The sequence below is a fragment of the Apteryx rowi genome, unplaced genomic scaffold, assembly GCF_003343035.1.
Source record: "Apteryx rowi isolate R43461 unplaced genomic scaffold, aptRow1 scaffold_79, whole genome shotgun sequence".
NCBI classification, from domain to species: Eukaryota; Metazoa; Chordata; class Aves; order Apterygiformes; family Apterygidae; genus Apteryx; species Apteryx rowi.
The window spans coordinates 73,807-98,360 of record NW_020451082.1 but is presented as its reverse complement, the minus strand read 5'-3'; the positions used below and the strand labels follow the sequence as shown (position 1 = coordinate 98,360).

The following is a 24,554-nucleotide window of genomic DNA, read 5'->3' as shown; positions in this document are numbered from 1 at the left end:
AAAAGAGGGGAGTGGAATAATTTAAAAAGGAAAAAAAAAGTTTCCAGATTTCCTTTGTTTAAGTGAAGTATTTTCCTTTTCCACTTTATTTGAATGCACCGACCTGGTGTCTAACAGATGGAGACTGTGCAGATGCACTTTTGGGAGTGCCCATAAAATACACAGCTAAAATACAAGTAGGGGGAGGGATACTTTTTTGGGGGGTTGTAAATTTAATAATCGTTGCTGTCACCTCAGTTTCCCAAAGGAATTTGCCCTTTGTTCTCCGGATAAAGCTGGGGAGAAGAAAAAAAGAGCAAGTGAGAGACAAGTGAACATTTAGAAAAGAACACATATCCATAATCTGTACAAGAATCACAGCATACAGTTTTTGTGCACACATCAGGAACCCATACAAGCATGGCTGGTTAGCAGCAACAGCTGTGTACAGCAAAAATATTCTGCATGTCTTATATTCTTCTCCCATTCTTCAGACATTACTAACAAACACACAGGTCAGCTAATTGGCTCACTCCCAAGTCTTACCCACTAGGGTTTGCTCAGAGATGTCACTTAGTCATTTGGCATGAGCAAATCCCAGGCTTCTTCCTGCTTCTAGTGCAGCAGAGAGGGTGAAGACTTTCTTTCATTTATTAAGACTATTAACACACAAACAGAAGAATTCAGAAGCTTCCTCARGCAGAAGAGTGTGAGCAGTAAGGTTGTTTTCACAGGAAGTGGTTAAAAAGAGGACACTTAGAGGTTCACTAAGTGATAAAGCAGTGGTTGCAATAATGAGAGAAGAGTTTTTTCTTTTTTAATGCATACATTTATTTAGCATTGTGTTTTCTTGGTCCTTAAGAGGTTGCTGAAACAGTATTTATGTGGCTGAGGAAAAGATTTCCCTTTCTGTAGTGACTTTGACATGTAACTCATCCAATGTAACGGAGTCAAGAGTTCTAAAGAGACATTGCCAGCCAACAAAGTACAACAGTTGACAGGACTGTTTTCTTTTTATATGCTCTTTCCACAGTTTGAAACGATATGCCATTTTCAAGAAGCATTCCACAGCATTATGCAACAGCTTTCTTAATTTTTAATGGATATATTATTTTTTGTGTGTCAAGTTTCACACAAAGCATTTTATTATTTTATTCAGCATATACCATTAATAAATTATTTGTTCCTTCCTCCCGCCCCCACAGCTGCACTTAGCATAGGGAAATGGTCTATTGACACTATAAAAGATACTTTCAACTGGCACATTCTATAGACACTTCCATCATCAGACAAAGCACCAGGAGTGTGTTCCTGTTTCTACTTAGTCAACAAGCTGGCAGTGCTAAACATGCTACCCAGCAGTTTCATCACAGACCACCCTTTGGTGAAAAGGTTTACACGCACACACAGCAGCCAGTTGCAGTAAAAATAAACTAGCACCCTGTATAATCAGTGATTCCTGTTAAGAATGTTCACTTTTGGCATGATTACTCCAGTGTCCTTTAGCCATCATGTCCAAGTGATTCGGGACATCTTAGGGAAGCAAGTCAGGGTGCTTCTGTGCCAGAGAAACTTGTCCGCTTGACCTGAGTTTGTTCAGAAGGTACACATCTCATCTCAGCAGATCTGCCCATTCTATAAGGGCAAAAAATGGATGAGATTTGATGTCTTCAACACCAGCAACGCCAGCACCAAGACGCTCCGCAGGATTAAACTGCAAAAGCTTGATATAAAAAGAAAAAATATATGATTCAGTAAGTAAGAACAAAAACAACTGCTTAAAAGTTCCAGAAAGGTCTAAGGTAAGAGACATCCTACTGTTTTCCTGCTCTATGAGTTACTTTCAAGAGTGCAAAGCACACTTGAAATTCCTAAAATCCAACAAACAGAAGACTCTCCTTTCCTTGAGTCTCAGCGTTACAGTATTCAGAGAGTACTGATCACAGCATGCAATACCCTGAAGCACTGCACRTTGGGACTTCATTTTAAAATGAGGTTACACTTAAAAAGAGAAGAGCAGCCACAGCCTGCATCTGCAGGACTCTGGACATTGTATTTGCTTTGTGTTAACCTTTGCTCACACTGCTGTGTTAAGGTTACATCAGGGACAATGGTCTGTAACTTTCCATTTCACAAGTTTCATGATTCTTCTGAGTTGCTCCTAAAAGACCACAATATGATAGCCAGTTCTGTATTTCCTAAAAAAGTTTTTAAAGAGTTCCACAAAGGGATTCAAACTTAAAAATCAAAATCCCAGTGAAAAAAACAGTGTAATGGCTTAACAGAAATTTCATAAAATTCAGCACTGCATTTGCTTCTTAGTTGTACATCACATGCTGAATTCATGTGAAAAGGACATCACAATATTTATATCTGTTTAAAGATACCAATCCATATAAAAGGGAATGCAAAGGCAACACTCCAAAGAGACCAATAAAGACACATGAAAATATTTTGCACTTTTAGAGAATTGTTTATACTCTATTCAATTACACTCACTACAAAGACCTGATTTCTTTTTTTGTTTTTTCTGCAACAGCTAAAAGGATAACTTCTTCTCCCAGTTGTCACAAGGAACAATGTGTATTCATATCTTAAYGTTCTCAACATCTAAGTAAGCATACATCCATAAACATATGAATTTACACATTTCAAGATGGCTTTGGCATTTGCAATCATAACATCACACAGTAAAGGTAACTCAGTGATAGTGAAAAGTACTGTTCTGAGAGTTTCCTCAAGCCAGCAGAAACAGATGCAGCCACCATCTCTCTGCCTTCTCCTGAAATATAACAAGTGCCAGCAGGGGGAAAGTAAGCAGAGACATTTGTTTTCTGAGGTTCTTCCTTCCAGGAGAACTTCAATCTTAGAAAGTAGATCCATCACAAATTGCAATAGATATCTAYTTAAAAATCATGCTGCATACTTTGTTGGTAGTAAAGCCTGGAAGTACCTAAAAAAAATCTTGGGTGCAAAATACCAACCCAACATAAAATAACAACTTTATCTTTCCAAAGTGCATGAGAAATACAAAGAACTCTTGTTTTACTCTCAGTTAGCTAAATGAAGGAGGTGTTTACAATGAAGTCACCTGCACTGGAAGCCATGCTGTCTGACAGAGTTTTCTGTATAGCTGAACACTGATCCCTGAGAGTTATTCTGTGATGTTTTGACCTGTTTACCCTTGGCAGGGGGGGGGAAGGAAAGTCGCAATGACAAATTGCTAACCATGCCAAGAGAGCTTTCTTCCTTTTCCTGACAAGGCTTCCTCAGCAATGAATGGCAGCTTCCTTGGATAGTTACACAACAAAAATGTGATTTACTAGCTCATGTAGCTAAACCTCCACCTGATAAGTCACCAGCCTATATTAGAAGGTTTAACCTAATGGACATTGAGGTAACTGTTCTCTGAACAGATATAGCCTTGTAATATATCCTTTAAACTGTAAGTGGCAAAAGGACCACTCTGGCATATTTGAAAACTGGCAACACACTAATCTGCAATGGAGGACAGTCCTCACTGGCAAGGAGAGGTGAGCTAAAAGACTTCATTTGTCTTCAGTTTCAGAAGTAGATGGCAGGAATTCTCTTCACCAAATGGGGCTTGGCTCTGCCTTATCCATTTGAGTCATGTAGCACCTGTGGGCAAAGGCAACAATTTGCTACCATCTAATAATATGAATGCAGAGTATGCAAAAATGGGACTTTTCCTTAGTCATTTCCCTCCCTGCCCTTGCCACAAACACAAAGATGCAAGCATTCACTTTCAGTGAATTTCAGTCATCTTATCAAAATAGATGGTCCAAATGTCTGGTTCCATTTCCATCCCCTGTTTCACAGTAATGGCACAGAAGTCAATCTGTTACTGGATCTTTTGACTTGCTGAATTTTCAAAATCCTTTTGCTTGGTTTTCTTCAATAATTATTTTTTCACTCTGCTCTGTTCAAATCTAGATCTAAGTGATACCATTATTTATGTAGCCACTCACCAGATACTCTTCATTCAAACAACACTGTTCACATATATCACTTATTCTACTCAAGTGGAATAGGTCAGACCCAGGCTCCACTTCCTCAGTTATTTCAAAATTAACTATAGGAAGGAAGATTGCATTACTTGAAATTCAAGGCACTGTGTATGTACAAGTTTATTCTCTCAGTCATGACTATCTAAAGCGGAGAGTAAACTAAAAATAGCAGTTAATGCTCTTTGTTCTTCTCCTTAAAATTGAAAATACAAGGCATATCAGCCTGGAAGGTTGTCTATATTTTAAAGTCACCCCTCCCCCCGCCCTTTCTTTCAACCTACAAGTTATCTTATTGTCACAAAAGTCAGATTATTCACAACTAAAAGCACTTTTTCTAAAAAATGGAATTCAGAAAGCTTCCTTGAGGACAGCAACAGATTTTCAACCACAGCAAGGTCATAACTTCTAAGAAGTACATTATAGGTTTCAGAACACCTATTGCTATCTTTCTGAATTGGCTTCAATATTTTTTAGTTTAATTCATTTCATCACAAATATTCCCATGATCATTTAGGGCAGAATTCCTAAAATGGCCATACAGCACTAGCAGGTGTTTCCAAGCACTCAGCATTGACCAAACTTGTTCTCTTTTGAAGAAATCGTAAAACACTAGTCTTCTACAGAGACACCTGGCAGCAGAAGACAGTGTTTCCAGATGCAACAATCCAGTTGGGCAAAATTCTTCAGCGCTGACAAGACACCCATTCACACCCCTATGAGCAGTTTTCTGTCATTACATTTACTTCACCTGAACAGCTTAGGTAGATAAGTATTTGTCCAGATTGCAAAACATATCCATATATAAAACATATACATATATACATACACAAAACATATACATATATACATATACAAAACAAATTTTCCACCAAATTACCTGCTGAATCAGTGATCTGGCCTCCTTTGATACATGGTCTGGTATACTCAAAGAAGTGTGTGTGTTTATTCCTGATGGATGGCACTCAACCAGAGTCTGAAATAAAAATCAAAACAGTCAGATACTTTTCTTAACTCACAAAATGTAGAGCTGGATTATATTATCATAGCATACATGCAAATTAACATATGTAGCTATAATTTCAGTATTTCTTAGTATGAGCTATTGATTCTGGAAGGAATGTCTATAGGTACTGAAGTTTCCCTGGGAGTATGGTTTTAGAACATTTATGTCTTAATCCTCTTGTTCTATTGCTCAAACCTGAAAAGACTTGAATTAGGTGAACTTCCCTTTCTTCAAGCAGAACTGCCAGCTAATCACCAGATTGACTGGGCCAAGCACTCCTTGTCTCATAATACAGAAAACAGCATTCCTGACAGGCGGTGACATCTCCTTCCATCTACCTGTTTCCATATGAGCTAATTAGATATCATCACATCAGCCTGACACTCTAATACACCAAGAGAGTCTGCAGAAGCTTGAATTAATGTGTCACTCCAATATATGGCTTCTATATTGTCCCAGGGAACAGAACTTCTATTAGGGCAAAAAGTTTTAAAATGTAGAGAAGAAAAGTTAGAAGACTTGGATTTCACCACAATTAAGAGGTCAGCATGGCTTTTTGGTTATTTTGCAGCCCTGAGTTTCATAAGGCTTTATCAAGTTTTTCTGCTGAAGCTTGAGCATGTTTGATTTCTCTGCTCCCATGTGGATCAAGCAAATCTAAGACACTCAGGTCTGCAAAGCACATCTGAAAAAGACAAGCAAGGAAAGCACAACTGGGAACAACACTTCTGAGAAACTACTGGCCAACATTCCAGTTTTGCTAAGTAACTTGCCCCCAGCCCTACCTTCCCAGTGAGGAGTTCAAAAAGAATGGCACCCAGGCTCCACCAGTCACAGGCTTCTGTCTCTTCCAGGATAGCTCCAACCTCTAAACACGAGATATTTCGATTAATATTGAAAAGGTCAGTCACACCTTCAAAATTAACATATATTTACAAGGTGACAGTTTAATGCTGACTGAACATATACTAAATACCACAGAGCTTTCATTATGCCTGCAAGTTAGCTAGCCCTTTAGCCACCTACAGACTGCAGTGTTCAAACACAACAACACCATACATTTCATGCATAATTTGATTTTTCCTTGCACACATGGGCTTTTTCAAGACTTGCAGGCATTAGAGTTGGGATTCAGCTAGACCGGACTTAAAATGGGCAGTGACAGATGGTTAAGCAAAACATATTTACCCTGGTCAGAAGAGCTGGACTGATCAGACTGGCCTGAGGCATCCATATAATCAGCACAAGGAAGTCTACAATAAGTCAGTACATAAGCATGCCTTAATTTTGTCCTGGAGGGCAGAAGTCATTTCATGGCTAACCCTTGCTCTCTGCTGGGATCACCATGGAAGGTTTTTCACAGTACTCTCTCATGTCTGCTGGGAACTAGATAGAGATGCCAAATCTACTTCACATAGCCTACCCACAACTAGTGACTGTAGTTTACTACAAATCAGCCCAGATTCACCTCAGCTACCTAGGTGTAAGAAGTTGTTTCCCCTATCATCCAGCAAATAGCCAGCACTGTCTTCCTGCTGTCCATGCGCAAGAGACAGCAAAGAGGAGTGGTGGGACTCATAGAAGCCCCAGCCATATACGTTTATATGTTCAACAGCATGACGCATGCAACAAACTTGGCCTTCACCGAGTCGCACTTTACACTACAAAATTAAATGCAAACACACCACGAGCTGTCTGCACTAAAACAGGGAGTAAAACAGACTGCAATGACGAGGAAATTTTTATTTTGACGGTCAAAAATGCAGCAGCTGCACTAAAATAGCTTTGGTGGCAAAAGCCACACCGGATTCCCAACAGAGGACAGCAATTAGCATACAGTCACATAGCCATTGCTGTGAAATGTACTGTGGCAGGTTAGAAAACTCTTGCTCATCTCTTTATGGAGTTTAGCATGAGCACGGCCAAGGAGAACTACAGATGAGTCAAACTCTGGTGTCAGGGAAAGGAAGGTGGTAGCCCCAGACCTCCCACTGGGAGCACAGAGGAACGGTGAGGGTAGCTGTAACACAAACTGGAAGATGCTCAGCACCTTTAAGGACTAGGTTGAGGTTGCAAGAGTGTAGAAGGATGGCTCAGACATTGTTTCTTCAGTTAGGGCATTACTCACATTGAAAAGTTTATTACAGTTAATGGCATTTGAATGCCCAATACATCAGTATAAGGGTACCACACATTAGTAGAATTTATTCCACTCCTTACAGATTAATATTTCTATCATTATCAAGAAACTTTTACAAAGATATAATGGCAGCCATACAAGGAACTGTATCACTATAATTGCATACATTTTAAAAATGTTTTAAGACCCCAGACAGGCATCTAGACCAAACCAAAATTATGGCAAGTCCAGATAATTTGTGTAAAAAACAAAATCTGTTCTTCTAAATAAAATCAATCTTACTTCCTTTTAGAGAGAGACCTTCTACATAATTGTCCTCTAACACTCCCCCCCCCAAAACTTCAGGCCTTTCCACATGATATAGCTGACTAAAGGCATATCTCAGTGAAATCTGTTGCATGGAAATGCCCTTTTCAGTCTAGAACTACTGCATGTGATTTCCTAATGCTATATGTTCCAATTACRTACATTCAAAAATGAGATAATATGAATGGAAAGTAAAATCTAGACTAAAATATTTGAGGCTTCTTTATAGGAGAGGCATTCTAGCTGTTCTTTCCTTTGTGATTTTAATCCTGTGAATATTCTGGATTAAGAATGCTCTCTCTCAAACAATTGAAGATTTCTATTTATTATATTAATTTCACACTTATTCCAGAATAAGGGCAGTCAAGCCAAGAGTTAATTAGTATTGACTACTCCATTCTTAATTCATATGCTACCAGTTAATCTGAATCAATTTCCCTATGTTGACAAGTCTTAATTTTTAGAATAATACCATAAAATTAGATAATCTATTCCTCCTCAAAGACACTGAAAGAACATCTAAACTAACATTTGGTGGGTATGGGTCTTTTAATTTACAGCCTAATATAAGCAAATTCTAGAAGGTGAAAAGCTTTGTCATTTTGAGCACACACACACACACAAAAAAGAAGTATTATAAAAATTCATTTCTGAGCTTTGGTGTTATTTCCTTTTGTGTTGGCAGTCACAGATGCTGATCCAATTCTTTGAAGAATCAAACCTACACTCCTTCTTTCACAGAAACACAAACTGTTCATTACAGGAAGTCGACGTCACCTCACTCACTTCACTGATGAAGAAAATGAACACAGAGTAAGAGTCAAAAAGTAAACTAGAGTTTACTTCTTCACAAGCCAAGCTCATATTTTTAACCATAAGAGCACTTTCAATTTATGACAAGTCAAAAACCACGTCATTGCAGGTCTCTTACATTAAGAGCAATGAACTCTTCCATTACTTTTGTCCATCACCGAAACAAGACAAATGGGATAAAATGAGAACAGCCAAGTAATGCAGAGTTCTCCCCGCACTGAGGGGCTCTGGCTGGGTTCCTGTGCACATGAGCAGAGCCTGTGTGACAAGTCATCTAAACCAGCATGGAACAGAAAATGGAAAATTCAGCCATGAGAAGCATCTGAATGTTCTTTTATACAAAAAATAAATGTTAGTTCTACTTTTCTCCCATTACCCAATGTCTCTTTTCCTACTGCTTTCCCTAGGTCCCAAAATCACCTCATTTAGGATTAAAATAAATGTTTTCCTTAAAAAAAACACATCGTGAATACTACAAATAAACATATGTTGTTTACATTCCCTTATTTCAAATAGGTCACCTTACTTCTGATGCAATACACTGATCGTAATAAATTCAGGATATCACATCAATATTACTGCATTTTATCTTGACTACACATCATGGGAAAATTTAGAAACTGTAGATTATGAAGTGCTTTCAAGTGATACAGAGTAGCTAGCTAACGTAATATACCACACAGGGCATATGCTTTTTTTTAAAGCTTTAATATTGCAATAAATCTGAACTACAATATCTGCTTTCACTAAGAAAACATTTTCATCTCAATCCATCAGCAAAGTAATTTAGACAATAAATGGTAGCGACCCATAAACCTAAGTGAATAACATGGATATTTGTGCCAATTTTTTACTTCATGAACCTTGAAATCAAGGACCTTATCCACATTTGTACAAACATAAATCTACATATGCATGTGCATGGTGCTGGTGTTTCCAGGACTTGCAGTACAAAATTTGCAGAAAAATGTTCATATCATTTTCAAATACAAAATCCTCTTAAACTGGAGAAAAATGGTAGGCTGAAAAAAAAGATCAGTAGTTCTTCCAACTTCATTGCAACTTCATTGAATGAGAGGGCTTCCTTCTTTTTCGCTTACCAATGCACTTCCCTTCAACATCTAGCACCAAGTAGCTCATGGCAATAGCAATGCTAAATTCCTGCACAGAAACACTTTTAGCAGCAGTAGTCAGGGGAAACTGAAGAGAATCAGATTTGTAAAATGCTATCAGATTCAGATCGAGACAGATGGTGCAGGTAAACAGCCTCTGTACCCAGCACTATTCTTTCAGCGCAGCTGGTCTCAACTGAAAGGCTATTTCTTTATGGTTTCCACACTTATCTCAATATTTGCATTACACACAGTAGTACCTTACTTCCTGATATGGGATATGTAGATGACAAAGTCCTATATTTTTAAACATAAATGTCAGTTCTAAAGTAGAAAAACAGAACCTTGGCTTTTTCTGAACACACATCTTTGATGATGTTATCAATATCAGGATTGATTTTCTCATCCTTTCTACAACATCTTACCCTGAAATACACCCTTCATGCTGAAGGCTTTCAAAGATTTTTACTACAAYCCCTCAAAAATTCTCTCCCAAATACAGTTTCCTCCAGGGCTGATAATAAGGCTTCCTGACTAGCACACTGAAGCACTATCGAAATAAAAACAAAAGAAGCCAGGTTTAGAGCTAGTCCAAGCGACTTGAAATTCACTGTGCAACTTAATGCCAAATCACTTGCAAATCACCTGGAACAAAATCAAACTTTGTAGGATAACCTTTAACATCTAGAAGATACATCTGAATTAAGAATGAGACCTGAAATCAGCTCACAAGAAAACAGGTTAATAGTAGAAGTACTGCTTAACCTAACATCTAAGAGTAAAGAAGGGCTTTGAGTTGAGAGGTTTCTCCATAAATTAAGAAAGGAACCAGTTGACTCTTGGTGGACTGATAAGAATTTCAAACAAGGAAGAGTCCCTTCCCCCTACTCTGTGTTTCAAGCAGAAATAGCATACCTTCAAGTATTGTAAATAGCATACCTGCAAGTATTGTTTCTGCACTGATAAGAAAGCAAGGACACCCATYTGAATTACCATCAGGTGTCTGAAACCGTTAAGGAGGAAATGGACTTGTCCAACATCCTGAAAACATCAGACACAATGTTTTCCCTTTCTCCTGCCGTTGAGATAAATAGTATTGCATGAAAAACCATTAGAGTTGCTTCAGAAATTCTATTTACCTTACACTCATTTAATTTTAAAAGCTTACTATTTTATCATATTTTAATATCTATAAATATAAAGAAGCATTTGCAGAGAACCAAGTAAAATGAGTCCAAGCTAATTTACTCCATGCAGATTCAGTCAGCCAAGATATCATAAGATAGAGTCACTAAATAATACATCACACAAGCAATCTGGCCATAATGTTTCACCTAAAATGCTTTAGCAATTTATAAAACACAGTATTGAAACATCTATAGTTAAGTATAAAAAGTGTATCATGGTCTTTAAACAATAAAGTAGTGAGGCAAGCCCAATGAACATTTGCTAAGATCAAATGGAGTATGAAAATATGAAGTTACATATTAAAGATATTAAAAAACATAGGAGCATCTATGTCCCTCTTTGGAAGAAATTTCCTCATGTCACTAATAGAAAAAGATTAATAGAAGGATCTATTTTTTCTCCTTTTAGTGACCCAAGATGGAATTAAAACTTCCTCTAAAATAATCAGGTGACAAAAGAGATGAAGAAACTTTTTAGTGCTGTTATCAAAAGAAATCAAACAATATTTAACCCTTCAGCTATTTTCATTTATTTGCAAAGGGCATCTTTTATAGTAGCTTTAAGTTTTAGCTCCATCTATTATTAAAAAAACACCTCGGGTGAATTAAAGTTTCTTCCAGAGTTACTAGCTGGCTTTTATGCCAGTCAAGCAAACAAACAAACAAAAACAGATTCTTACAAATCAACAACTTCAATACATCTCACTGCTTACTCTAGTTACAGGGTCCAGAAAAAATACATGAACATGTACTTCACCTAAAACATACAGTATACTCAAAACATGCCTGAGTGCCAAACCATATCAAATTATTTTGGAAAATACCTGAAAGTCTCTCCAAACCTATGCTTTCAATTACCTACTCCAGGTTCATGACATTTTGCTATTTTGGGAGCAGTCAGCTGTTACTGTTTTCTTTGGGATGCCTTGGTGCCTTTGGAGAGCTGTGCACCTCCAAACCGTTGTGACAGTTGTTCCTCCCAGCTGCACAACAATTAGTCCTTCTTCTGCACCTCCAGCCCTTTCCTGCTTAGTCACTCCAGCTATATAGCTTTCATGTTAATTTTCAGTCCCATTTGCTATTGCCAGTGTTTTTCGAACTGAACTAGCCAGTCCTTCCACCTTTGCTGCTCAAGGCCCACTTGTCTGCCCTGGTTTTCCCTTCCTTTTTAGGATCATCCTGAGACTGTAAAATCACACAGAAAGCTAGGACAGAGTCAGAGATAAAATCTAGGAAGTCCCCTCTTTACACTATAACCATGAGACCAATCCTCCCCTCGACACCTCTCAGGGTCAATGGCACTTTAATCTACCACAGTTATTTCGCTTCTTAAACAATCTACTCCAAATTAAATTACTTTAATACAGAATAGCAGAATTTAATGAGCGTCTGCAAACTGCTACTGAAATACACATACACAAATAATACGCAGGGTTTCCCGTATCAAATATCTGTTTGGTAAATAGAGGCAGACTATTTTTTCCTCATTCAGTAAATAAAAATTACACCATGCAGGTTAATAGCATTTTAGCAATTTTTATTTTAATGCTTCATATTTTAGGTTATCTAAAAGCTTTGCATCTTTATTTTGAATGAAGGCTAGTTTGTTAAATAAGGCTTGATTATACCACACAGCTTATGAAGTCATCAGAATAGTATGACGCATTACTGGTGGCCAGTTTCCTACTTACATTTTCGATGTAGCTAAACTCCCTTTGGCTTTATGATCTCAACAAGCAAGCCTCCAGTCTGTAGTACATACAGTCTGGTGAAAACTCATGGTTTGGAGAAAAAAGAAAAAAAAAAAACAAAGATGCCACAGTTCTGGAATCTAGCTCTGTGATAACACTATGGGATATGACAGAACTTCTCCCTGCCAGCTGGCAAGAGAACTTAAAGAGTATAAGTAAAACATCTCATTCACACATTGCATTTACACATTATGTTAGAACAGCAAGTCACTTCTACAACATCATGCTTTACAGCTGAGACAGGAAAAGAACCTAAAACATTCCTTTTCATGAGCAAGTCCTCATCTTAACCTGTTCTAGCTGAAGAGAGTCTTGACTGTAGACAATTTTGTCTTTCTCACAGGTATGAAGCATTCTATGAAGGGGCTTTTTTAAAAAGTTACTGATTTTATTTTAAAGCTCATGACTACCAACAATGGAATATAATTATTGTTCTATTTGAAAAGTAACAACTCTTTATATCTAAGATCACAAAGTTGGCAAAATCTATACTTAAAAAACAGAAGGTGATCATTTGCATTTCAAAATTCATCCATCTTGCTTTTCCCTCAATTAGACCAAAACATGTTGATTCACAGGTTTTTGTGTGTGTTTGTTTCTTCTTTAAACTTATTTATAGACCAGAATAATGGCCCCCCTGCTAGGCTGGCATTTGCTCAAGTTTCTGTCCGTGTAAATTGAATCTGTTACTGGAATTTTCCCCCCTTCAGAATACCAAGGCACGTTAACCAAGAGATAAAGAGATACATTGCTGATATTATCAACCACTAGGCAGGTGGATAATGTGAGGGATTTTTTGTTAGTTTTTGCGGGGTTTTTTTGACAAATAAGTGATAAGAGTTCTCAGGGGGCATGGAGAGCAAAGGGCTGTTTAAACAGCAATGAATCATTCTCATCTGATCTAGTAATAACTTTATATTCAAACATCAGCTGCTTAGCACACTTTAAAATATTCAGAACACAAAATTATTGTAAAGAAGAGGAAAGTAAAAAAACTCTAAACCTCACATTAGTCACCTTAACTATATTAACACAGCAGAAATTCTCAGTAACAAGTGTTTAATTTCTTCTTTAAAAGTAAATAGGTTATTCTTGGCCAAAACTCCCACGGTTTTACTTGAAGTGGTGTTGAGTTTATAGGGGATGATTTATAATCCATCACTTCCCTTGTGGGTTMGAGAAACAACATTTGACTTATCATAGGTGAACAGCAAAGATTTGGTTTGGCCATTAATCAAAGTACAGCACAGGCGCTGCTTTTAAGCATCTGCAGATAGCTTTGTTGTTACAGTAACTGGTTCAGCATGAACTTTTTTACCCAGTACAACTATGCAAGGAGTAAAAAGAGTTGTCCAATTCTACTAGCAGATTTGACAGTACTATAACACACCATTACTCTGAGCTTCTAAGTACAGTTCTTGATATGCAAATCATTACAAATAAACACTGTCTTTAGCTTTTATGTGAAGTTAGGCAAATTAGAGCCAGTAAGTGCAACAGTAAAATCCATTAATGGTATAATGCCACCTGCCGTCAAGAGTGGAGAAATGTAACTTCTTGCAAAAGATTTATCCCTGCTTTTACTTTATGCAAGATATAAGATGACATTGCTATTTCACACAAAATTAATTATATTGTGACCGCAAAGTAGTATGCAGCTATTTAAACCATTTCTTCTCCCATCTTTTTGACACCTCTCCATTTATAATATCTGTATTTGTTCTATTATTTTATATATTCATTGTATAATCTTTTACATACATGTAGCTACATTTCCTCTCTGCACTTGTTGGGATAACAAGAGCTGAGAAATTCCTCCCTGTTCACAAGGGAAAGGATCTGATCACTATTTCTGTACCAATATTACTTTGCTTTGCTTTAGTAAAAAGCTATAACCTCGGGTACTGAAAACCTTGAACACACAATCCTACACCCTGAAAGCAAGCTCTGTGTAGATGGACTTCTGCCCTCCATTGAGTGTGAAGAACGTCAACATTAATATTATTATTCTTAGTCCCTCCAGGAATTAGATTCTGATAGATCAGTAGTTTTGTAGAATTTAGGTTCCAGGTTTTCCTTCAACCAATAAAGCAACTTAAATATGCCTTCAGGCACTTCACTGCTAAACACTATAACTTGTGCTCTAAAAAAATTAAAGCCTGTAACCTTATCAATTAAAAAGGTAAAATTGTTTCAAATACATATTTATTTCTTTCAAATAACTATGCAATATAATTTCCTAAATATTTTAAATCAAATATATCCTGCAACCTATGAAACTTTCAGATCACCCTCTCCTGTTTCTGCCTATGAAATTTGTCATTCCAAAATCAATGCAAAATAGAATTGCATCCCAAGAAGACTCAACATTTGTTCCAAGTATGTAATACCAGACCTTTAATAAAGACATCTTTTCTTTCTTACATACTCCTAACTGCTACATTTAAATAACCAAACGTTGAAAGTGTGTTACATAAAAGTTTGCTATATCCAAAACCCATTCTATCCTGAACTCAGATAAAATTACACAGTCCTGAGAAGACATCAAGATAGACACATGGAGACAAAATTTTACAAGTCAAGTTTCAATGCATCCTTCAGGTAGTGAAGGAAAAGGAGGAGGGCGGCTGAGTATCTAGAGAAAGGGCAACAAGGCATACAATACTAGACACACCAGGAAAACTCCAAAGAAGATAAAGACTCACTTTGAGTCATTTTATTTAGTCACTGTGCTGTACTATTATAAAATAAATCATCAGACAATGTAATTTTGTGAAGATCTTTGCTCCTTTCCACAAAACTGCAGCCTTTCTTCCAGCAGGGAAACAGAAAGCTATTAGAAACATTTATAATCAGTTTTAAAGACTAACTTAAAAAGAATAAAAAAACCAAACCTGCCATCTTCTCTTACTGTACTAAGTGAAGCACAAGTATAATTTCAAAATGGTTATCCCAAGAAGCAGCTTGAGGAGCAATGTTATCCTTCTAAAGGGGAGACATGGGTTCAGGGGCATGGTACACTCCTTAAAAGGAAAAATGATCATCCAAATGAGGTCTATTTTCCTATAACACCAGAGTGTCCACGAAGAAAGGCCCACTAAAATGAGTTTTCTAATAATGATCAAATGCTTTAGAGCAAGATTTAGCAGCAGCAGCAGCTTTAAGAAAGCTACATTGGCCTCAGCTATACAAAATATTTAAGGTACAGATATTAAACCATTACTCAAAAAAGAATGCCACTTGGCTTAAAAATAGGTTTTGTATTGCTAAGTTATTGCAAGTATTACTCTCCTACACAAAAATTATCATGGAATAGCTACACTAAAATAGGACTACACTTTGCACAGATAGCATTAAGATCAGAAAACATGAAAGGTAAGACTCATGGAGCAGTATCGATGCAGCTGTGTTGCATATATCTAATATTTGCACGCACAAATCTTCATCCCGTAGCTCCCTAGTTACAGGCACATATTTACATCCAGGAGTAATTTCACTGAAGTCTAATAAGGTTCCACAAATGAGAAAGTCCAGATACACAAAACAAACTGCAGTTTGAGGTAGGACAGAGAGGGAGGAGAGGAGAGGAGAGGTGAGGAAAACTTAATCAAGCAAAAGCTAAATGGATACCACACCTGTGCTGTGAGGTGGAAATAACAATGGTGCAGAAAACTTTACTCTTGCATTTGAGGATTTTTCAATATTATTTCCGTTGCTCCCTAATCACTTCATTACTGCAGGAGTTGGCTGGTTGGGGTTTAAGGGGGTAACAAAGGCCTCTCTTTGGATGCTTGTTAAAATACAGAAAAATTAATCTTTGACTTTCATAGCTCATTAACAGTGACAGGGTGGGAAAAGGCTGCACTTTCATCCTTGCTACTACTCAGCTGGGGAGAGCTTTGTACAAGGCTGCGTTAGGGAGGCAACAAAATGCCTCGTTCTAACAGGATGGATTGCACCTTGGCAACAAGCAGTTTCCCTTCTGCAAGTCACAAGAATTGCTGAGATTCTGAAATGCAGGGATTCCCCAGTTTTCTCATTCTTGAATTCAAGTTGGGGGAGGATGGAAAGAAGGTGTGGTTTTTACTTTCATTGGTAAAAAAAAATATTTGTTTTCTGTTTCTCTGCAATACCTGCTGTCTCCCATTTGTCTTGCACCCGCATGGCAAAGATTTTATTTGACTATTAATCTTGAGAGGCTGGAATTCAATTTTTTGCTGACTTCCTACAATCTTTATTCACAGCAAGCAGTTTCCCTACCATAAGTCATTTGTGATGGGACTAAGTCACAGAATAAATACTCAATGCCAAACTAAGTTCAGAACTTTTCTCTTTCATTGCTTATAACTTATTCTTCAGCTAATCTTTAGTGAACATGATTACAGGCTTGAGCTTGAGGACTATTTTCATGCCAAGTTGCAAAGCCTAACCAGACCATGCATTCAGCAGAAAAAGTACGCAGGCATTTGAAATTTCAGAATAAAAGAGAGAAACTGAAATATCTGAATAGCCTCCCAGTAGTCATTTTGACTCCAAAAGTAAGTTTTTTAAGCTAGCTATGAAATTTTTAAAATATCAAGTTATAAGTAAAATGGTTTAGCTATCTGATTTTTATCTGTCACTACCATTTGACCATTATAATAGCAGAAAATAAATTGGGAGAATGAAGAGAGGGAGGGCTTGGTTTCAAGTGCCACCCTTGCTATAAAAACCCAAGATATTGATTTTATCACTCTCATGATTGATGAAAGCAGTTCTAAGAAAAGAGCTCCCTAAACTATTTCAAAGCCCATTGTAGCTCCTCAAAAATGTCACAGGCATCTCTAAGACTATTAGGACTGTATATTTCTAACTTCAACATTTTCTCCTCATGTTTTTTGCCTGTACATATTTTTGTATTTTTAAACCTCTCTGTCATCTTTTCAATCTGCCCTTTCCCTTATTTGTTCTTTTCAGTTATCAGGGTGTACTCACACACAGCAAATATCTGAAAGAAAACAAAATGTTCCTTAAAGTTGCTTAAACAAGACATTCAATGCAATTACATTTTATATGAGTGCTCTAACAAACAACACCACAGTTCAGCAACAAAGCAGTTATCAACCCTCTTAGTTTTTAAGACATTCAGGAAAAAAAAAGTAAAGCCTATAATATATTGCATAAACTTAAGCTCCGCATTACAGAGGCTCCGTGAGAAAACGAAAGCTGCTCATCTACTTTCCAAGTGAAACATTGTAGGTGATTGCTCTAACCTGGGGCACAGTACATTCTCTCTATGGCATCGTTGTCACAGGAATCTTCAACCTCCCTCCACCTGCTAAAATACGTTAGCTGAATGTGTCCTAAAAACAAAACGACAGGAGAAATCAAAACATTTTTCCCTTCCATTTTCTGCAGAAGTGAACTGTAATTACTCCTTTTGTAGCTAAAAACAGTATCATTAAGAATAATGGCATCATTAAGTACTAGAAGCTATTACTGGGGGTGAATTTGCTGCACTGATAATGAAGCTCTAGACAGGAAATGAAGATACTAATTACAAGATAAAACGCCTACTCAGTTAATTGGAAGCAACAGCGAATAAAAAGAAATGCATTTGCAAAAGTTCCTGACCTCTATCATTCAATAAGATGTTGTTTGGGTTCAAATCGCGGCACACAATTCCTTCCCTATGTAAAGCATCAAGGGCTACAACCATTTCAGCTGCCCATCTTTGAATGCAATCCTCTGGGATATAAAACCTGGAGGTTATTGCTAATCTTTCGTCGAGGTCCTGAAAAATGTGATGTATTTCCTTCTCCCCTGTTACTGCTATTTCATCTTCACTCTTTGGTACTGTCTTTTGACTTTCAGCTGCTGGTAACAAAGCCGGGTTTGTTTCCTCTTTCCCAAAGTCTTCAGTTTGATCAGAAAACAGCAACACAGCTTCATCTCTTACCATGTCTCTATGTAAACTAATGTCTTTAACACCTGAGAGCAAGTTGGAAACAAATAAACTTTCTTCTTTGCTTGTCACGTTTAAGGAGCAGGCTCCAAGCCCTTGAAACAGAGCCCCATCTTCTGAACTACCTACCTCTGGTTCAGCTGTAAAGAGGCTCCCAAGAGCTCCCTGAGTGACACCACTTTGTCCATTTCCTTCTTCGTGGGAAGGATCGCCCAGTTCTGGTGCCACATGATTTGGCTCTTGATCAAATGCTTTGCATTGCTCTGCAGAATTATTTAATTGTAAGACATCAGGCGTTTCTAATAATTTTACTTCCAAGATGTTCATATCAGTTTTTGTAAACTTTGTTGGCCTTGACACTGCCGCCTCCTCTGTTTCATCAGATATGCCAGGTAAGTTTATTAGGAGATCAGGCCTTCCTTCGTCAACACTACTTACATCATCAAAAGCAGCATCCTTAAAGGAGATCACTGGCACAGAGTCGTTTGAACCTCTGCTTATGGTGTCATGAGCTCTCACACCCATTTTGTTTTCCAGGGCATCAAAGCTTTTGTCATGATCTGGGGCAGAAAATAATGGCTTCAAAGGTTCTGATTTTAGGTTATATAATTTTTCTCCAAAATCAAGCCCCAGAAGCTCACTGGTGCTATCTTTACTGTCTATTCTGAAGAGTTCCATGGGGCTGTTCTTTGATTTATTTAATGAGTCCAATATCCTAGTAGGACTAGCTATTTCCGACTCAGTATCATCAATGAAAAGCTTTAGTTCCTGAGATGCAATCTGAGAGCTGAAGCTATCACTGCCAACAACAGTGCATATCTGCAAGCAACTTCTCTCCTTGGTATTTAGACCTTCATTCTCCAATTTGACGACAGGTTCCTCAGTTAGAGAGCCAGAGTCAATCTTTTCTTGACCATATTCATTGCATAATGTTAAATAACTAGTAGTGCACTCTTCCTCTGAGCTGGACCCTGAGTCCATCCACTTGGAACTCTCTTGGCCATCTTCCTGGTTGCTGCTGTCATCCTGAGAGCTTGGCGTTAGGCTGTTCTTCAGTGGGACCACCTTCAGCATCCTCTCCCCGTAGCTTTCTCTGGAATCAGTGCTGCTACTGATTTCTTTAGGACTAGGTGTCGGCTGCTCCAGGTGAATTTTAGTCGAACTGGATGTTTTGAGTTCAGGAATTTCAAAGCTCCCTTCAGGACTTCTGTTTAAGAACTTACTGATATAAGACCACAGTTTTCCTCCTGCAAGAGAAGGGGAGGAAATCTCTTAATTTAACTCAAAACAAAAGCAGATTCATTATAAAACAGGAAAATACCCTCACTGTCAGAGCACACTATCTCCTTATGTCCATGGAGCAAGTTGGATCTGCTGTCTCAGTAGGAAATAATTACAGAGACTCCAACTTACTTTTCAAACAGATTTGTATTAATACATAAATATTTAAATAGCTGCATCTAAGCTTTTTTTTTTTTTTTTTAAGTCTCATTTCAGAGTCTGTCTCAACTTGCATGGTGGTGACTACTCTCCATCTACAATCTCAAAAGAAAGCAAGAACCAGGGAAGATGAAATGGTTTAGCGCCCATCACCAGTTCTACCTGTACTGAATCTTCTGTATCACACCTCCAAGCTCATGAGTGACATTAGGGGAGAGAGACCAAAAAGAATTAATTTGCAAGTTCTGTAAGGGGAAGGTAAACAGAATTACTTCATATTAGTAGGATATTTTAAGGTTTTTTTTCTCTCTTTGAAGAACTGTTTTTCTCTATTAAATATGAACACATCTCTCCCTTGAATCTCAGGCCTTAAAATAGTTTTCTATGGCTTTCTAAGTTACATTACACAACGATTTATCAACAAACTAATTTACATTAGCAAACCAGTTTCTTCACATCAAAAACTGTAAGAAAAGTACTCCAAAAGTAACTGTTAAGTTTCAAAAATACAAAATGGGACTCTTTATGCTTTCAAATACTGCACATTTATAGCATGCTTTTTATAAAAGATTATAAAACATAAGCCACACAGAACAAGTCAAGAAGTTACTGGATCTCTTGCACTTTGCTAGCCAAAGAATTTGGCTTCAACAGTCTAGAAACTACCTTCAATAACTTTAGGAAAAATGCAAAGTCAAGACATTTCAATTTAAAAGATTTTACAGAAATTCTGGAAAGTACAGGAGTTCTTATAAAATCTTCATAGAAGATCTACTTCACAGAAATACCCAGCCCGCTGGGCATCTGCAGTTTTTTACTTATTTGGGTAATATAGTTTTATATTATGTTTTTCCAAAACATAGTCCTTAATAGTTCTTTTTAAACACTCTTCCTATCAGGCAAAATTCCTTTAAAAAAATACAACAAAAGAAAAAAGTATTTCTATTGCCTAGGAACAGGTTTTATATATTTCGAGGTATTTCAAAAATAACTTATCAAAGGCAGAAAAACCTTGATACTTTAAAAAACGAATTTGAATAATGTAATGTGGAGTTATCTTCCTCTCTATCCCTCTGGCTAAGACAAGACTTGTTTTTGAAGGGAAAAATAATTCTCACTGGCTGTGGTGAAAATAAATATATCAAAAATATTAAGAGGGAATTCTAACAGCTTGAGTTCAATGGTAAAGATAGAAATTTAAATCTATTAATCCACATGATTTCTGCCTGTAAGCTACAAACGGACATAGCAGGTCAAAATGACTCTCACCACCTTCTAGAAGACATGAAAGGATGCTACGTAGATGGACAGGAGCAAATGGAAGTAATGCTAGCAGAGAAGAGAACAAGAGCTGCTATATTAACCACATACAAACTTTATATACCTACCTGAAGATGCATTCAGAATACCTACAGATGTGCCATTTCACAGTAGCAAGACATGGCTCATCAGTCACTCCCCGCAAGGCAGCAGCTCTTGGCTCCTGCCAGTCCTGCAGAACCAAGAGCCCTGGCCCCCGCCAGAAGTGTGTGACAAGCAGCATCTTGCCTCTGTGAGAGGCAGCGGGCCCATGCAGATGCTTAGGATGAAGCCACTTGCCTTAAAAAATGTCGTGTTACACAGCTGTTCGTCAGGAAAAAAAGCAGAAGTAGGGCACTGCTGCTCATTCTGCACCCTTCACTTTGTACAGAACTGCAGAATTACTGTTTTAAAATCAGTTTGGTTAAAATAAAAGCAAAATGTTCATTGCACACTCATCAATTCTTTTTCTAAATTTATATTTATCCACACTTTTGCTATAGAATGGTGGGGAAAGAAAATAACAGAAAGAAGGAGGAGAGAAAGAGAGAGAGAGCAGACATATTTTTTATATATGTGTGAGAGAGACCTTCTCATCTTTTCCACACTTTCCTCCATGACAAAAGAAGGAATACAAAAGTTTAATTTTATCCCAAGATTCTGATGAAATAATCTTTTTACAACAATTAATTTTATTTAAAATTTCTGTTAAATTATTTTAAGTGAACAGCGCTTGCAAAATAACTTTTCCCAGTCTATTAATTAGGCATGGAATTATTCAGGGTCTGTGCATACCAAACAATAAAATCTCATTTGACAACCACCCTCCTGCTTCATTCACTATAACACATAAAATATTCCCGTCTCACCGGCATTGTATTAACTAGCACAAGCAAATGCAAAATATTTCCATCTTCATATTACTTGTATTTATTACCCCAGTACTGCTTCACAAATTTGTTCTTATGAAAACACAAGTCTTGGGGGCTCTCTGAAGAGCTCTCCCTGATGTTAATGTTTTGTCCTCCTATGTTAAGGTAGAAAGGGTTTGGACTGTGTAAGGAGTGCAAGAATTCTTCTCCCCTTTCAAATATAAACAGGCCAAGCTGCTCTTGGGAGAACCTTTGTCTTCTACTTGCCCCACTTTGCATCACGCAAGATTTCATGCAGCCTCCTTAGGACCTTAGCCTCTGCTAGAAGTTGCGGCACAGCTTAAGAAAGGAAGAGACCCAAGAAGGATTAAGGGAGGAAAGCAGACATGTTGATATCATCTCTTCAAACCCCACAGAAACCGCACTGAAAAAGTCAAGTAGTTCAGGCCATAACTTTCAAGAAAAATTTAGATTTTAAATACTTTCAGCAAACCTAATCTCCCAAATTTGACAAAAGACAAAAAGGATGGTTTTATCCTGAGAGTATTCAGGAATTCAACACCGTCCACCTGTAAAAACAGACAGAACTGCAACAATGACTGGTTTTCCATTAGTAAGCATGTTATTATCTTACCTTTTTAAGGAAGAAGTTACTCATTAATAATCACTTGGACTAAGAGATCACAGTGAAAATGACTACTTACTGCAACTCCAATTTAGAGCTAAATGCAACTAAATACAARAAAATTTGATTATGTCCAAATATGTTTACATATAAGTATTTCAAGACTRGCCTCCTGGTCAAGTGGAAATACATAAATAAATGCTATTCAATAATTGTGTTCCATAGTGAAAAACAACAATTTTATTCCTTTTTGAAAATGTCCGATCCAGGGTCAAACAAGAGTGATATTTGTATCTGGGTATATAATTATGCCTTTATGAATGACATACTAATAATCTTTCCCCCTCTCTCCATGTGTTGTGTAAGATCAAGAAAACCCATTAGCAAGCCATGCTAATATAGTATCAGGAATCTATAAAAACTAAAATTACAGAAATCAATCCAAACAAGTAAGCTTCAGTCATTGTCAAATATTGTCTAACATACTACATAACTATAAAAGCTATCATTTTAAGCTAAAGTTTATTAGTATTTAATACAATTTCAGAAGTACACTATTAACATAACAAATCACTATGAATTTTTCTTTTATCACAAATTGACTCTACAACCAGTCTAGCTTACTCTTTCTGGGTTTATTAGCACACCAAAATCACAAAATTCTACATTCTTTTGCAGTTATTCAATGTAAAACTACTTATTAAAAGTCCCTTATGTCACCATATTACCAACAGTCTGGAGGTTATATCTGTGCTTCAGAGGCAGAATGTAAATAGTTTTTGTCCAAATAATCAAGAAGAAATTTCAACACAAAGTGACCGAGTGATGAAGCTGGCTAGGAATCTTGTTAGTTCCACAATTTTTATATATTCTTTCAAACTTTTCTGCAGTTTTTTGTTATTAATAGTACTTTGAAGCAGGAACATCAAAGAGAAGAAGATACAAAGACTATGCAGGATGTATCATTAGGATAAAAGGAAATCTAACAGATCAGCAAATTTAGTCTCCTACCATGTTTTTGTTCTAGCTGACAAGAAAAATTCATGACGTGTTGGATTTTTCCTCATCCAATACTCAGACACTTACCATTTCAACTTCATATCCTGATAGACGAGCTAAGTGGACATATTCCAAAATAAATCATTTGGCTTTTGCTAGCTTGGCCCATAAGTTTGTTCTGAAGAACAATATACTTGATTCCTGCAGAACTGGAATGCAGTTAAGAATGTGGTAATCACTGTATTTAGGATAGCCCAAACAAAGCCAGACCCAACAATCTGGGCTTCCAAATAGCCATGATCAGATAGGGAAGTAAAAACAGGAGTACTGAAAGACATCTGTTTGAATTATTCTCCAAAACCTCGCCAAACTCTCTGCATTACTGTATAAGAATTTGTTTAGGGCCAGGCATGCCAACGATAAGTCATGAGGCTCATGTGAAATAATACTCCTCCTTATTGAAAGGAAAAACACCCTTAGAGTTTTCTTAGAATCACTGCCCTCCTTTTCAGTAAAGACATGACTACTAGCAAACTTCATYGTGTTAATAAACAATGACAACATACAATTACGCTTGTACAGTTCCTAGGCTAAGAGGGAACCAGACACGCAGGCACTACCATGATACAATAATAATGTTTTACAGAATGCCAATGGCAGCAGCAGTGGGGTTGCAGCGTACACAGGAATTGGGAGCTAATCTCCGGCCTAATCACTAACATGACAGTAGTTACAAACACCAGTGTCTTACATATACGACTGCTTCCACTGCTACTGGTGAATCTCTGCTACAAAGTTTGCTAGTTTAGGCAAACTTCCCACTTCCCGAGGCACTTCAAGCAAATGCTGTTATTTCAAAGCAGCCTCCTGAATAGTCTCTTGCCAAGGACCAGATCACCTTTCCTACACCTTCTGACTTCCATCAAATCTTTACAGCTAGTACTGTTGCCTTTCCTATTTACAAATTCTCGGCTTTGCAAGCAGGAATGCTTCTGCACTGTTTTCTATCAGTTCCTGTGTGCAGTAAGCCTCTTCACTGTGAAGTTTCTTGAGTGC

The 24,554-nt window shown here is 37.3% G+C and overlaps 1 protein-coding gene across 12 annotated transcripts in view; it reads right to left on the bottom strand.

Annotated features, from left to right (window-relative positions):
- Positions 1-774: 774 nt before the first annotated feature.
- The window catches only part of RPS6KC1 (ribosomal protein S6 kinase C1), an 86,701-nt gene continuing 62,921 nt past the window's right edge, over positions 775-24,554 (bottom strand). For 4 of the 12 annotated variants that reach the window (XM_026088864.1, XM_026088858.1, XM_026088859.1 and 1 more), the window contains 5 exons: positions 17,933-19,510; positions 17,572-17,661; positions 5,796-5,878; positions 4,885-4,980; positions 776-1,702 (listed from right to left, as the gene is read on the bottom strand). In XM_026088864.1, coding sequence (XP_025944649.1) covers positions 1,592-1,702; positions 4,885-4,980; positions 5,796-5,878; positions 17,572-17,661; positions 17,933-19,510 — 1,958 coding nt within the window. In that variant the 3' untranslated portion in view covers positions 776-1,591. The other 8 variants (XR_003257258.1, XR_003257256.1, XR_003257257.1 and 5 more) reach the window with 8 other exon arrangements.